The sequence below is a fragment of the Calidris pugnax genome, unplaced genomic scaffold, assembly GCF_001431845.1.
Source record: "Calidris pugnax isolate Ruff unplaced genomic scaffold, ASM143184v1 scaffold107, whole genome shotgun sequence".
Taxonomy (NCBI): domain Eukaryota; kingdom Metazoa; phylum Chordata; class Aves; order Charadriiformes; family Scolopacidae; genus Calidris; species Calidris pugnax.
In genome coordinates, this window is record NW_015090901.1 from 2,311,607 (window position 1) to 2,326,896 (window position 15,290).

Genomic DNA, 15,290 nt, shown 5'->3' on the forward strand with positions numbered 1-15,290 from the left:
AGGGGCGTGGGTGAGTGCAGGGAGCCCCCCGTCCACCCAAAGGGAGGGGGGGGCTGTTGTGCCACAGGGCATCGTGCTCGTCTGGTGGGTGCTGAGGGGTCTCAAGTCAAAGCCAAACCCCGAGGTTTGGTGGAGGAGAAGCTGGACATGAGCAGGCAGTGGGCAGCTGCAGCCCAGAAGGCCAATCCCATCCTGGGCTGCATCAAAAGCTGCGTTGCCAGCAGGTCCAGAGAGGGGATTCTGCCACTTTACTCTGCTCTGGTGAGACCTCACCTGGAGTATTGTGTGCAGGGCTGGAGCCCTCAATAGAAGAAGGACATGGACCTGATGGAGAGGGTCCAGAGGAGGGCCACGAGGATGATCAGGGGGATGGAGCACCTCTGCTCCGAGGACAGGCTGAGGGAGCTGGGGTTGGTCAGCCTGGAGAAGAGGAGGCTCCGGGGAGACCTAATAGCAGCCTTCCAGTACCTGAAGGGAGCCTACAGGAAGGCTGGGGAGAGCCTGTTTAGAAAGGCCTGCAGTGACAGGACGAGGGACAATGGCTTCAAGCTGGAGGGGAACAGCTTTAGACTGGAGATGAGGAGAGGGTTCTTCACTGGGAGGGTGGTGGAGCACTGGGACAGGTTGCCCAGGGAGGTGGTTGAGGCCCCTTCCCTGGAGATATTCAAGGAGAGGCTCGAGGAGGCCCTGGGCAACCTGGTCTAGTTGGGGGTGTCCCTGCTGACTGCGGGGGGGTGGGACTAGATGGCCTTTGGAGGTCCCTTCCAGCCTGGGCAATTCTATGATTCTATGATAGGTGAGCACTTTTTGGCCACCAGGCAGCTTGTGCCAGGCTACGGAGGGGCTGCTGGGCCACCCTGTCCTCCCACTGCTGTACCCTGTGGCCACCCCATGCGCAGGGAGAGATGTGGGGGGGAACCCTCGTGCTTCTTTCCCCCCCATAAATCCCCTTGGATTGCCAAAGCTTGGCTCGCTCCCCTCCCACCGCCGCAGAGAGCGGGGCCTGGAGGCTGAGACGTTGATGGAAGAGCTCGCTCGTGCAGATCGACTCAGTGGAGCTCATCTGTCTTGACGTGGGGAGAGCATCGTCCCTGGCGGGTGTGGGTTGAGGAGGGCTTCTTCCCAGCCCCGTTCAAATCCTTGGGGGCCTTGGCATCTGGTCAGACCCCCCCTGTTGCTGGCAGGAGCCTTGTTTTGCTCTCCTCACACCTGTGTTTTTGTGTCTCTATATATTTTTTTTTCCTCTTCTCTCTCCATTAGCTGCTGCTAGAAGAATACGCAAACAGCGACCCCAAACTGGCACTTACAGGCATCCCCATCGTCCAGTGGCCCAAGAGAGATAAGGTAGGAGCTGCGAGGAGGGCACCTGGGGTGGATGTTGTGTGTGGTTGAGCTGGTGACCTGCCATCGTGGTGTGGTGGCATCGCTTCCGTACCCACCTGGGGGGGTGGAACCAGTGGGCAGAAGGGGAGCAGCGCAGAGAGCAGGCCATGAGGACACAACCACCTCCCCAGCACCACAGGAAAACCTGTTTGCTGGCACTGGTGGGTGTCTCCCACCCTGCTGGTTACCCCAACTCAGCTGATGGGTGGTAACTGGGTCAGCCCCAGCTGCTCCATGTTCTCCAGCCCCTCGGTCGCACTGGGAGAAACTGGAGCCCTGCTTTGGGTGGAAGGGAGGATCTTCTAAAAGGAGCTCTGTGACTTGATGAGGGACCTCCTGGGTGATATGAGTGTGTGGCAGGGGAATGTATTGCTGTTGCCTTCCCCAAGAGATGAAGTGTGAGGGGTTGATGATCAGCATCAACCTTGGCTGGTGGGCAGGCTCACTCAGTCCAGTGAGCGTGTCCCTTGGCTCCTAGCATGATGCTGGGGCTGTAGCACTGGTTCTTTCAACCCCAAGGAAGGCAGCTCCCTCCTGGGGACTATCTGCAGGTAGAGACCTTTCCCTTTTTCTTGGGAAAATGACCTTTCGGTGCCCCCCTGCCCTTCTTCCTCTCGTAACCCAGGGCCCAAAGCTGAGCTCACTGGGCAGATGGAGGTGAGGAGCAGCTTGTTTCTGGCTGGCCGGACTTCCCCTCCACAGGCTGCCTTCCCCCAGCCTGTCAGGATGGCTCCCGTAGCTCCCTGCTTCCTTCCTGCCCGGAGACGGGCTCACCGGGCCAGGCCTGTGGGATAGCAGGACCCCATCGTGCTGGGAAGGGTGGGTAACACCCCATCGGGGTGTCTGGAGACAAACAAGCGTCTCGGATTTGCCCTTTGGAGGTGCCTGTCTCTACCCGCCTGCCCTGCCCAAGGGAATCCAGTGTGATTTCCTGGGTCCTTGAGCCACACAGGCCCCATCCCTGGAGGTGTTCAAAAGACGGGTTGATGTAGTGCTGGGAGGTCTGGTTTAGTGATGATGCTCCTTGTTTGTTGTGTGGGTGTCTATTTTTGTCAGTTAGGTTGATGGTTGGCCAAGATGATCTTTAAGGTCCCTTCCAACCTAGAAAATTCTGTGATTCTGTGATCTCGGGCAGCTTTTCTGGGAGAAAAGACCTAGAGATGTCTACACGCTTTGGACACAGCACTCAGATGCTTGGAACATCCCCGACCCTGTCCTTGTGGTGGGTTTTTTGGGGTGCCTGCCCTTCCCCAAGCACGTCAGCTGTGGTGGGGACACACCATCCATCCTGGCCGATCCCAGAAGGATGCTATATGGGCTGGTGGGATGTGTGGTGGCAAGTGTCTGCTGGACAGCTCTGTTGTCCCACCTGCAGCTTTGGGTGTTCCCCAAAGAGTGACCAGGACACTCATATCAAAGCTGACCCCTGTCCCCTCTCACAGCTGACTTTTTTTGGAGCACCATGATGCTTTTAGAACTCAGCAGCCCTTTTCAGACCCATTTATGACTCCTGCTGGTGGGGGGAAGGATGGAGAGCTCTTGGTGTGGGGTTGGAAAGGCTTGAGTGAGCACGTTGGAGGAGAAGCTGCTCAAGGCAGCTCCGATACAGCCTCCTTTTGTGAGGGAGTGGGGCTGCCCTTTATTTTAGGTCGCAGCGAGTGAGCTGGGGATCAGAGTCTTCCTCATTCAAGCCGAAGGTGACGTTTCCCTCATCTCAAGGCGTTCCCCTCTCTCTTTCTGTTGCCAGCTAAAGCTCCAGGCCCGGCTGAGGGTACGCCTGCCCACCATCCCCATCACTAAGCCTCACACCATGAAGCCAACCCCTCGCCCGACCCCCGTCAGGTCTACGGTCTCTCCCATCGTGTCAGGCGCCAGGCGGAGGCGGGTGCGGTGCCGAAAATGCAAGGCTTGCATGCAGGGCGAGTGTGGCATGTGCCACTACTGCAGGGACATGAAGAAATTCGGTGGGCCTGGCCGCATGAAGCAGTCCTGCGTCCTCCGGCAGTGCTTAGCGGTGAGTCTGCGGCTCAATCCTTTTCTCAGAAGTCTTCTGCAGCCTGGCAACCACTCTGCGTGGCCGATGAGGGTCAGAGAGAGGAGAGCAGTGCCCAAGTTTGATGTCCTGGGGGGAAGGGAGGGGAATAGTTGACCTTTTTCCTTGTACTTTTGGGGTGTATTAAAAAGAATGTGGCCAGCGCATCGAGGGAGGTCATCCTCCCCCTCTACTCGATGGACTCGATGGTCTCAGATGATCTCAGAGGTCCCTTCCAACCACTAAGATTATGTGATTCTGTGATACTCGGCCCTGGTGAGGCCACATCTGGAGTATGGGGTCCAGTTCTGCCCTCCTCCCCAGTTCAAGAAGGACTGGAGCACCTCTGCTACGAGGACAGGCTGAGGGAGCTGGGGTTGTTCAGCCTGAAGAAGAGGAGGCTCCAGGGAGACCTAATAGCACCTTCCAGTACCTGAGGGGAGCCTACAGGAAGGCTGGGGAGAACCTGTTTAGAAAGGCCTGCAGTGACAGGACGAGGGGCAATGGCTTCAAGCTGGAGGGGAACAGCTTTAGACTGGAGATGAGGAGAGGGTTCTTCACTGGGAGGGTGGTGGAGCACTGGAACAGGTTGCCCAGGGAGGTGGTTGAGGCCCCATCCCTGGAGATATTCAAGGAGAGGCTCGATGAGGCCCTGGGCAACCTGGTCTAGTTGGGGGTGTCCCTGCTGACTGCGGAGGGGTCGGACTAGATGACCTTTGGAGGTCCCTTCCAGCCTGGGCAATTCTATGATTCTATGACTGGAGAGAGTCCAGCAGAGGGCTATGAAGATGGTCAAGGGACTGGAGCATCTCTGCTGAGGAAAGGCTGAGAGCCCTGGGGCTGTTCAGCCTGGAGAAGAGAAGACAGAGGGGATCTCATCGATGTTGAGCAATATCTAAAGGGTGGGTGGCAAGAAGATGGGGCCAGACTCTTCTCAGTGGTGCTCAGTGACAGGACAGGGGCCAACGGGCACAAACTGGAACATGGGAAATTCTGTTTCAACATGAGGAAAAATTTCTTCACTGTGAAGGTGGCAGAGCCCTGGAAGAGGCTGCCCAGGGAGGTGGTGGAGTCCCCTTCTCTGGAGATATTCCAAACCTGCCTAGATGGGTTCCTGGATGTGCAACCTGCTCTGGATGACCCTGCTTTGACAGGGGGTTAGACTAGATGATCTCCAGAGGTCCCTTCCAACCCCAACTATCCTGTGATTCTGAACCATTCCCCATGATTCAAGCGATGAGGGAGAGGAGGAGGAGGAGGAAAGGGACAAGGCTGTCCCACCTCACCCTGGTTTCACCCCTGCTTTCCTTTGTAGCCCAGGCTGCCTCACTCGGTCACATGTGCACTTTGTGGGGAGGTGGATCAGAACGAGGACTCGCAGGACTTTGAGAAGAAGCTCATGGAGTGCTGTATCTGCAACGAGATCGTTCACCCTGGCTGCCTGCAGGTGAGAAGCGTGGGGCGCCGGGGCAGGGGGAGCTCAGCCATGGGGAAGGACTGCTGCTGACTGCCCTCTTCTCTTGGCAGATGGACGGGGAAGGGCTGCTCAATGATGAGCTCCCCAACTGCTGGGAGTGTCCCAAATGCTACCAGGGTGACGACGCAGAGAAAGGCCAGGTAGGAGGCGAGCTGTGCTGTGGCAAGGCAGGGTGCAGGACAAGGGGGAAGGGTTTGACACGGAAATAGGGGAGATTGAGATGAGATCTGGGGAAGAAATTGTTTCCTGTGAGGGTGGTGAGACCCCTGGCCCAGGTTGCCCTGAGAAACTGTGGCTGCCCCATCCCTGGAGGGGTTCAAGGCCAGGTTGGAGGGGGCTTGGAGCTCCCTCCAAGACCAAGCTTGGGGCTTGGTCTTCTGGGAGGTGCCCCCCCATAATGGAACTGGATGATCTTGAAGGTCCCTTCCAACCCAAACCATTCGATGATGCGTGTCCTCCATCCCATGGCATCCTGCCGGGATGCAGGCACTGTTCAGCCAGACTGGGCTGCACAGAGGGCAGGCAGGCACCAGTGCAATCCAGTTGGGCAGTGACTGGTGAGAGTGGGGGTCACTGGGGGTGCAGCACAGCAGCCCTTGGGGTCCTGGTAGCATCCTGCTGCGATCTGGTCCTGGGTTCCTTCAGGGGGGACAAGCTGACACCCCCTGCTCTCTGTCCCTGGCTCCCAGAGAGCCCGTCAAAAGGGCAAGAGCAGGCTCCTGCTGAAGCAGCAGCCAGGTTCCTCCACCAGGCAGCAAGCAGTTTGTGTGCGGCGGCAACTGGCCCGCTGGCAACTGCCAGCCCTGCCCAGGACACCAGCCACCAGCTGCAGCATCACCTGCAGGACCGTGCCCGCTGCTGCGGATGGAAGTGCAGCCCCTAAGGCAAGCCAGGACGGGGAGCAACCTCCCTGGGGCACCTTCTCCTGGGTGATGTGCATGCTTGGGGGGCTCATCTGCCTGGTTCCTGGGTCCCCCCAGCACTTGGAGGAGATGTGAGGAGCACCCTTTGTCCACCACGGTGTCTTGTGCTGAGCTGTGATCCCGAGTTTCCCCCACAAGTGGTGAGAGACCCTTAGGCACGGAGTGGAAGCCACCCCTGTGACCTCAGGGGACACCCCCTTTGTGAAGGAGGAAGGAAAATGCTGGTTGCTGGTGTGGATGAACTCTTGGTCCTGGTGGTCCTGGGCGCTACTGGTGCAGACCCTGCGTGCTGTCCTGGGGAAGAAGAGGGAAGCCTAGGGGAGGAGGACCCTTCCCCAGGAGGACCTGGGGAAGGGGGACCTGGGGGCTTGGGGACAGACGGGGACTGGAAACGGGGAGGTTTCTAACCACTGAGCAGCAGGAATGGCACAATGGGAAAGGACTGGCCCGCTTTCATCAGGGGCCGGTGGGAATGGTGGCTGGAGGAGAGCATCCCCCACCTGCCACTGGTGTGACACCTTCAGGGGAGCTGCCATCGGGTCTCCTGGGGGACAGGAGGAGTTTGTGGCACCTCCAGGAGGACCTGGGGAAGCCCCGGGTCCTCCGTGGCTCCATCCCCGCTAACCTCCCTCCCCTCTTCCCCGCAGAAACGGAAGGTGGAGGAGAGCGACGACGACACGGCGCAAGCCAAGGTGCTGCGGCCCCTGCGGAGTTGCGAGGAGCCCCTGACCCCCCCACCCAACTCGCCCACCCCCATGCTGCAGCTCATCCACGACCCGGCTTCACCCCGAGGGGTGGTGACGCGCTCATCCCCGGGGGCTGGCCCCAGCGACCACCACAGCGCCAGCAGAGACGAACGCTTCAAGCGACGGCAGCTCCTGCGGCTCCAGGCCACCGAGAGAACCATGGTGAGGGAGAAGGAGAACAACCCCAGCGGCAAGAAGGAGCTGTCGGAGGTGGAGAAGGCCAAGCTCCACGGCTCCTACCTCACCGTCACCCTTCAACGCCCCACCAAAGACGTCCACGGCACTTCTATCGTCCCCAAGCTGCAAGCCATCACCGCCTCCTCCACCAACCTGCAGCACTCTCCACGGGTGGTCATGCGCCACCCGCCCACCAGGATGCCCCTCCGGGGGGGCGGTGGGGAGGAGGAGGCAGCGGCGGCAGCTGCCGAGGAGGAGGAGGAGGAAGAGGAAGAGGAGGACGAGAACGCGGAGGAAGGGGGGGCGGCCCGGCTCAACGGCCGAGGGGGCCGGGCGCAGGAGGGCGAGGAGAGCTGGATGCAGCGCGAGGTGTGGATGTCCGTCTTCCGCTACCTCACCCGCAGGGAGCTCTGCGAGTGCATGCGGGTGTGCAAGACCTGGTACAAGTGGTGAGTGAGTGGTGGGGACACGTGGTGGCACCTTGGGGAGGGGGCACAGCCAGCCCTGGCACACGTTCTGGCTCCTGGACCAGGCGCAGCCACGCCATTTTGTCGGGCAACGTTGTCCTCAGACATGTCAAGCTGGAGGGGAACAGCTTTAGACTGGAGATGAGGAGAGGGTTCTTCACTGGGAGGGTGGTGGAGCACTGGAACAGGTTGCCCAGGGAGGTGGTTGAGGCCCCTTCCCTGGAGATATTCAAGGAGAGGCTCGAGGAGGCCCTGGGCAACCTGGTCTAGTTGGGGGTGTCCCTGCTGACTGCGGGGAGGTTGGACTAGATGGCCTTTGGAGGTCCCTTCCATCCTGGACAATTCCATGATTCTATGATGTCCTCTACTGTAGGTACGCTGGTCTTTATTGTCCCCTTCCTCCTGTCCCTTCTGTTGGGAGATGGTGGCAGGCTGTGCTGTCACCTGAGCACCTGTGTCCCCTTGCTGTGTCCTTGCCAGGTGCCCATGTCCTTTTCTCAGCTGCCACCCGGCAGAGTCCTTGTCCTTCCCTGCTTCCCCTCCTGCCTCGGCCTCCCAGCCGGGCTGGGATGGGTTTACTGGTTTGGAAACGCCTCGGTGGGGGGTGACAGGCCTGAAGACAATGCTGGCAGCGGGACAGCTGGGGATGGAGGGCTTGGGGACAGATGGGGACTGGAAAAGGGGAGGTTTCTAACCACTGAGCAGCAGGAATGGCACAATGGGAAAGGACTGGCCCGCTTTCATCAGGGGCTGGTGGGAATGGTGGCTGGAGGAGAGCATCCCTCCAAGACCAAGCTTGGGGCTTGGTCTTCTGGGAGGTGCCCCCCCATAATGGAACTGGATGATCTTGAAGGTCCCTTCCAACCCAAACCATTCGATGATGCGTGTCCTCCATCCCATGGCATCCTGCCGGGATGCAGGCACTGTTCAGCCAGACTGGGCTGCACAGAGGGCAGGCAGGCACCAGTGCAATCCAGTTGGGCAGTGACTGGTGAGAGTGGGGGTCACTGGGGGTGCAGCACAGCAGCCCTTGGGGTCCTGGTAGCATCCTGCTGCGATCTGGTCCTGGGTTCCTTCAGGGGGGACAAGCTGACACCCCCTGCTCTCTGTCCCTGGCTCCCAGAGAGCCCGTCAAAAGGGCAAGAGCAGGCTCCTGCTGAAGCAGCAGCCAGGTTCCTCCACCAGGCAGCAAGCAGTTTGTGTGCGGCGGCAACTGGCCCGCTGGCAACTGCCAGCCCTGCCCAGGACACCAGCCACCAGCTGCAGCATCACCTGCAGGACCGTGCCCGCTGCTGCGGATGGAAGTGCAGCCCCTAAGGCAAGCCAGGACGGGGAGCAACCTCCCTGGGGCACCTTCTCCTGGGTGATGTGCATGCTTGGGGGGCTCATCTGCCTGGTTCCTGGGTCCCCCCAGCACTTGGAGGAGATGTGAGGAGCACCCTTTGTCCACCACGGTGTCTTGTGCTGAGCTGTGATCCCGAGTTTCCCCCACAAGTGGTGAGAGACCCTTAGGCACGGAGTGGAAGCCACCCCTGTGACCTCAGGGGACACCCCCTTTGTGAAGGAGGAAGGAAAATGCTGGTTGCTGGTGTGGATGAACTCTTGGTCCTGGTGGTCCTGGGCGCTACTGGTGCAGACCCTGCGTGCTGTCCTGGGGAAGAAGAGGGAAGCCTAGGGGAGGAGGACCCTTCCCCAGGAGGACCTGGGGAAGGGGGACCTGGGGGCTTGGGGACAGACGGGGACTGGAAACGGGGAGGTTTCTAACCACTGAGCAGCAGGAATGGCACAATGGGAAAGGACTGGCCCGCTTTCATCAGGGGCCGGTGGGAATGGTGGCTGGAGGAGAGCATCCCCCACCTGCCACTGGTGTGACACCTTCAGGGGAGCTGCCATCGGGTCTCCTGGGGGACAGGAGGAGTTTGTGGCACCTCCAGGAGGACCTGGGGAAGCCCCGGGTCCTCCGTGGCTCCATCCCCGCTAACCTCCCTCCCCTCTTCCCCGCAGAAACGGAAGGTGGAGGAGAGCGACGACGACACGGCGCAAGCCAAGGTGCTGCGGCCCCTGCGGAGTTGCGAGGAGCCCCTGACCCCCCCACCCAACTCGCCCACCCCCATGCTGCAGCTCATCCACGACCCGGCTTCACCCCGAGGGGTGGTGACGCGCTCATCCCCGGGGGCTGGCCCCAGCGACCACCACAGCGCCAGCAGAGACGAACGCTTCAAGCGACGGCAGCTCCTGCGGCTCCAGGCCACCGAGAGAACCATGGTGAGGGAGAAGGAGAACAACCCCAGCGGCAAGAAGGAGCTGTCGGAGGTGGAGAAGGCCAAGCTCCACGGCTCCTACCTCACCGTCACCCTTCAACGCCCCACCAAAGACGTCCACGGCACTTCTATCGTCCCCAAGCTGCAAGCCATCACCGCCTCCTCCACCAACCTGCAGCACTCTCCACGGGTGGTCATGCGCCACCCGCCCACCAGGATGCCCCTCCGGGGGGGCGGTGGGGAGGAGGAGGCAGCGGCGGCAGCTGCCGAGGAGGAGGAGGAGGAAGAGGAAGAGGAGGACGAGAACGCGGAGGAAGGGGGGGCGGCCCGGCTCAACGGCCGAGGGGGCCGGGCGCAGGAGGGCGAGGAGAGCTGGATGCAGCGCGAGGTGTGGATGTCCGTCTTCCGCTACCTCACCCGCAGGGAGCTCTGCGAGTGCATGCGGGTGTGCAAGACCTGGTACAAGTGGTGAGTGAGTGGTGGGGACACGTGGTGGCACCTTGGGGAGGGGGCACAGCCAGCCCTGGCACACGTTCTGGCTCCTGGACCAGGCGCAGCCACGCCATTTTGTCGGGCAACGTTGTCCTCAGACATGTCAAGCTGGAGGGGAACAGCTTTAGACTGGAGATGAGGAGAGGGTTCTTCACTGGGAGGGTGGTGGAGCACTGGAACAGGTTGCCCAGGGAGGTGGTTGAGGCCCCTTCCCTGGAGATATTCAAGGAGAGGCTCGAGGAGGCCCTGGGCAACCTGGTCTAGTTGGGGGTGTCCCTGCTGACTGCGGGGAGGTTGGACTAGATGGCCTTTGGAGGTCCCTTCCATCCTGGACAATTCCATGATTCTATGATGTCCTCTACTGTAGGTACGCTGGTCTTTATTGTCCCCTTCCTCCTGTCCCTTCTGTTGGGAGATGGTGGCAGGCTGTGCTGTCACCTGAGCACCTGTGTCCCCTTGCTGTGTCCTTGCCAGGTGCCCATGTCCTTTTCTCAGCTGCCACCCGGCAGAGTCCTTGTCCTTCCCTGCTTCCCCTCCTGCCTCGGCCTCCCAGCCGGGCTGGGATGGGTTTACTGGTTTGGAAACGCCTCGGTGGGGGGTGACAGGCCTGAAGACAATGCTGGCAGCGGGACAGCTGGGGATGGAGGGCTTGGGGACAGATGGGGACTGGAAAAGGGGAGGTTTCTAACCACTGAGCAGCAGGAATGGCACAATGGGAAAGGACTGGCCCGCTTTCATCAGGGGCTGGTGGGAATGGTGGCTGGAGGAGAGCATCCCCTCACCTCCCACTGGTGTGACACCTTCAGGGGAGCTGCCATCAGGTCTCCTGTGGGACAGGAGGAGTTTGTGGCACCTCCAGGCTGTGTTGCAGCTCCTGGCAAAGCGACCAGACAGGCAACTGCTGGAGAGGGGACAGCAAAGGGCTAGAAAGATGATGAGGGGTCTGGAGCATCTCTCTGATGAGGAGAGGCTGAGGGACTTGGGGCTTTTTAGTCTGGAGAAGAGAAGGCTGAGGGGGGATCTGATCAACACCTATAAATACTGAAAGGGTGGGTGTCAGGAGGATGGGGCCAGTCTTTTTTCAGTGGTGCCCAGTGACAGGGCAAGAGGAAATGGGCACAAACTTGAATATAAGGAGTTCCACCTAGACTTGAGGAGGAACTTCTTTGCTGTGAGGGTGGCAGAGCCCTGGCAGAGGCTGCCCAGAGAGGTGGTGGAGTCTCCTTCTCTGGAGACATTCAAACCCCACCTGGACAAGATCCTGTGGGACCTGCTCTGGGTGGCCCTGGTGTGGCAGGGGGTTGGAGGAGATGATCTCCAGAGGTTCTTTCCAACTGCATGTGATTCTGTGACCGGTGCTGCCGTGTTCTTCCTGCTGGGAGCAAGGATGCTTGAGATCTTTGCCCTGGCAGGAGAAGCATCCAGGAGGGGTGACTCGTAGTCTTCTCACATGGCAGCAAAAGCCCACTGGGGCTCTACTGGGCATCCCTGGGTGGCCGGGCACCCTCAGAAACCTCCCTGTGTGTTCAGGGAAACCAGGCAGAGTGACCTTGTGCTGGGACCTTGCCAGGGCTGGGCTCTTCCCCGAAACCAGGCAACCGGCTTGACCCTCTCTTGTCTCTGGGTGGCTCAACTTACGGCCTTGTCCTCGTCCCCAGGTGCTGTGACAAGAGATTGTGGACAAAGATAGATTTAAGCAGGTGCAAGTCCATCACCCCTCAGGCGTTGAGCGGCATCATCAAAAGGCAACCGGTCAGCCTCGACCTCAGCTGGACCAATATCTCCAAAAAACAGCTAACGTGGCTCGTCAACAGGCTGCCAGGTGAGCATGGGTTGGGGAGGGGACCCTACCTCTGCCACCAGCCTGCTCCGAGGCCTCCTGAGGGCTGGACCAGATTGAGCGAGGGGCTCTGCACCCTGGTCCCCACCAGCTTGAAAACTCCCGGGTGCCTGGATCCCATCACCCAAGGAGCAGCCAAAAGTGATAGGGTTTCCCACAGCTCTCCATCAGGGAGCCCAGCTCCACATCCCACCCCAGGCAGGGATGGGAGATGGTTCCTCAGGTTCCTGGAGAAAGAAGGTTTGAGATCTGGGACATCTCGGAGCTGACCCAACCCATCTGACTCGTTACCTCTCTCCCTTTCAACCCCGGCAGGCCTGAAAGACCTCATCTTAGCGGGCTGTTCCTGGTCTGCGGTCTGTGCTCTCAGTACCTCCAGCTGCCCCCTTCTCAGGACCCTCGATCTTCGGTGGGCAGTAGGAATCAAGGACCCTCAGATCCGGGATTTACTCACGCCTCCAACAGATAAACCCAGTAAGACATCGGGGAGTCGGGAGGAGAACGGGAAGGGGATGCCAGATTGGGAATGCTCCAATGTGGGGGGGGGGCAGATAGTCCATGCTCAGCTTCTCCTCTCCCCATTTTGCCGGGCAGAAAGGGACCTGGGGGTGTTGGTTGACTGTTGGCTGAACAGGAGCCAGCAGTGTGCCCAGGTGGCCAAGAAAGCCAACAGCATCCTGGCCTGTGTCAGGAACTGCGTGGCGAGTAGGGCCCGAGAGGTGATTGTCCCCCTGTACTGGGCACTGGTGAGGCCCCACCTCGAGTGCTGTGTCCAGTTTTGGGCCCCCTACCATAAAAAAGACATTGAGGTGCTGGAGCGGGTCCAGAGAAGGGTGACAAAGATGGTGAGGGGTCTGGAGAATAAGTCTTATGAGGAGAGGCTGAGGGAGCTGGGGGTGTTCAGCCTGGAGAAGAGGAGGCTGAGGGGAGACCTTATTGCTCTCTGCAACTCCCTGAAAGGAGGGTGTAGAGAGATGGGGGTCGGTCTCTTCTCTCAAGTCACAGGCGACAGGACGAGAGGAAATGGCCTCAAGTTACACCAGGGGAGGTTCAGGCTGGATATTAGGAAAAATTTTTTCACTGAAAGGGTTCTCAGCCATTGGAATGGGCTGCCCAGGGAGGTGGTTGAGGCCCCATCCCTGGAGGTGTTCAAAAGCCGGGTTGATGTAGTGCTGGGAGGTCTGGTTTAGTGATGATGCTCCTTGTTTGTTGTGTGGGTGTCTATTTTTGTCAGTCGGGTTGACGGTTGGACAAGATGATCTTTAAGGTCCCTTCCAACCTAGAAAATTCTGTGATTCTGTGATTTTTTTTTTTGGTTGTTCTTTGCAGGTCAGGACAATCGCAGCAAACTCCGCAACATGATCGATTTCCGGCTCGCCGGCCTGGACATCACCGACGCCACGCTGCGGCTCATCATCCGCCATATGCCCCTGCTCTCCCGCCTCGACCTCAGCCACTGCAACCACCTTACGGACCAGTCGGCCAACCTCCTCACGGCCGTGGGCTCTTCCACCCGCAATTCCCTCACCGAGCTCAACATGGCAGGTGGGTACCACGCTCTGGGGTGGCCCCAGTTGATCTCGCCACCACAAAGTGGCTTTGTCCTCTCCGCTCGCCCTCCCGGTTGGATGTTAGAAGCTCAGCTCTGGTTTTGTGGAAGGTGTCACAGCATTGGCTGACTGGAAGGTCCCAAAGAGTGGTGCTCAATGGATTCAAATCCAGCTGGCGGCCGGTCACTTGTGGTGTGCCTCAGGGCTCAGTGCTAGGACCATTTCTATTTAACGTCTTTATTGATGACCTCGATAAGGACATAAGGTGTAACATCAGCAAGTTTGCAGATGATACCAAGCTAAGCAGGAGTGTTGACTCCCAGGAGGATAGGGAAGCCCTACAGAGGGACCTAGATAGATTGGATCACTGGGCCAAGATCAACGGCATGAGTTTCAACAAGGGCAAGTGCCAGGTCCTGCACTTGGGCCACACCAACCCCCTGCAGCGCTACAGGCTGGGGGAAGTGTGGCTGGAGCTGCCTGGAGGAAAGAGCCCTGGGGGTTCGAGTTGCCAAAGGGCTGAATATGAGCCGGCGTGTGCCCAGGGGGGCAAGAAAGCCAATGGCATCCTGGCTTGTATCAAAAATAGTGTGACCAGCAGAAGTAGGGAGGTGATTGTGCCCCTGTGCTCAGCACTGGGGAGGCCACACCTCGAGTGTTGTGTCCAGTTTTGGGCACCTCAATACAAGAGAGATCTGGAGGTGCTGGAGCGAGTGCAGAGGAGGGCAACGGAGCTGGTGAGGGGGCTGGAAAACAAATCGTGTGAGGAGCGGCTGAAGGAGCTGGGGCTGTTTAGTATGAGGAAGAGGAGGCTGAGGGGAGACCTCATCACTCTCTACAACTTCGTGAAAGGACACTGTAGAGAGGTTGGGGCTGGTCTCTTCTCACAGGTAATTAACAATAGAATGAGAGGGAACGGCTTCAAGCTCCAACAGGGGAGGTTTAGATTGAACATTAGGAAGGAATTTTTCACAGAGAGAGTGGTCGGGCATTGGAACAGGCTGCCCAGGGAGGGGGTGGAGTCCCCATCCCTGGCTGTGTTTAAGGGCCGTTTAGATGCAGTGCTGAGGGACATGGGGTAGGGGAGGACTTTGTAGAGTAGGGGAGATGGTTGGACTCGATGATCCCAAGGGTCTCTTCCAACCTCTATGATTCTATGATTCTTCTTCTTCTTCCTCTTTAGGCTGCAATAAGCTGACGGACCAGGCCTTGCTCTACCTGCGCCGCATCTCCAACGTCACCCTCATCGACCTGCGAGGTTGCAAACAGATCACCCGCAAAGCCTGCGAGCACTTCATCTCGGACCTGTCCATCAACAGCCTCTACTGCCTGTCCGATGAGAAGCTGATCCAAAAAATCAGCTAGAGACCCTTCCCGGGGCCAGACTTGAGGAGAAGGAAAAGAGCCCATCCTAACCCTTCTCGGAGAAACCGTTCCTCCAACGTTCCCCACCTCGCCCTCCGCGTCCTGCCGCCTCCCTCCCACCCGATTCGGCAGGGCAGAGGGGCCGCCGCTGGCCTCGCTCCACCGTCCTTCCTCCTCCTCTTCTTCTCCTTCTTCCTCCCTCCTCCTCCTCCTCCTCCACTGGGACTTCTGCCGATGGAGATGTCCCGCCAGGCTGGCCAGTACCAGAGGAGGAACGGGCGAATGGCAAAGGAGCCTTGGGCCCGCAGGCTGGTGGCCGCTTCCCGGGCGGAGCTTGTCATTGAGATCTCTGTGCGGAGAAAAATGGGGTGCCCTCTTTCCTGTCCCCCCTCCTCCATCCCGTGCCACCCCCCCAAAGCTTTTCCCCCTCCTCCCCGTCGTCTCCTTGAAAACACTTGTCACTTCCCCGTTAGCACAAAGCTCGAGGGTCGAGGTCTCTCCAAGGAAGCGGGAGCAGAGCTGGAACAAAACTTGTGTGTGTGTCCCCCCCCTCAAATCTGTGCCACCACCAGATCGG

The 15,290-nt window shown here is 59.4% G+C and overlaps 2 protein-coding genes across 2 annotated transcripts in view; both read left to right on the plus strand.

Annotated features, from left to right (window-relative positions):
• KDM2A (lysine (K)-specific demethylase 2A) overlaps window positions 1-15,283 on the plus strand; it is a 53,340-nt gene extending 38,057 nt beyond the window's left edge. The window contains exons 13-21 of the mRNA XM_014948893.1: window positions 1,261-1,344; window positions 3,131-3,397; window positions 4,731-4,862; window positions 4,943-5,032; window positions 6,463-7,187; window positions 11,617-11,780; window positions 12,114-12,272; window positions 13,128-13,343; window positions 14,532-15,283. Of these exons, the coding sequence (XP_014804379.1) occupies window positions 1,261-1,344; window positions 3,131-3,397; window positions 4,731-4,862; window positions 4,943-5,032; window positions 6,463-7,187; window positions 11,617-11,780; window positions 12,114-12,272; window positions 13,128-13,343; window positions 14,532-14,713 (2,019 nt within the window). The 3' untranslated portion in view covers window positions 14,714-15,283. The remainder of the gene's footprint in view (window positions 1-1,260; window positions 1,345-3,130; window positions 3,398-4,730; window positions 4,863-4,942; window positions 5,033-6,462; window positions 7,188-11,616; window positions 11,781-12,113; window positions 12,273-13,127; window positions 13,344-14,531) is intronic.
• The window catches only part of ADRBK1 (adrenergic, beta, receptor kinase 1), a 13,984-nt gene continuing 13,641 nt past the window's right edge, over window positions 14,948-15,290 (plus strand). The window contains exon 1 of the mRNA XM_014948743.1: window positions 14,948-15,081. Within this exon, the coding sequence (XP_014804229.1) occupies window positions 14,948-15,081 (134 nt within the window). The remainder of the gene's footprint in view (window positions 15,082-15,290) is intronic.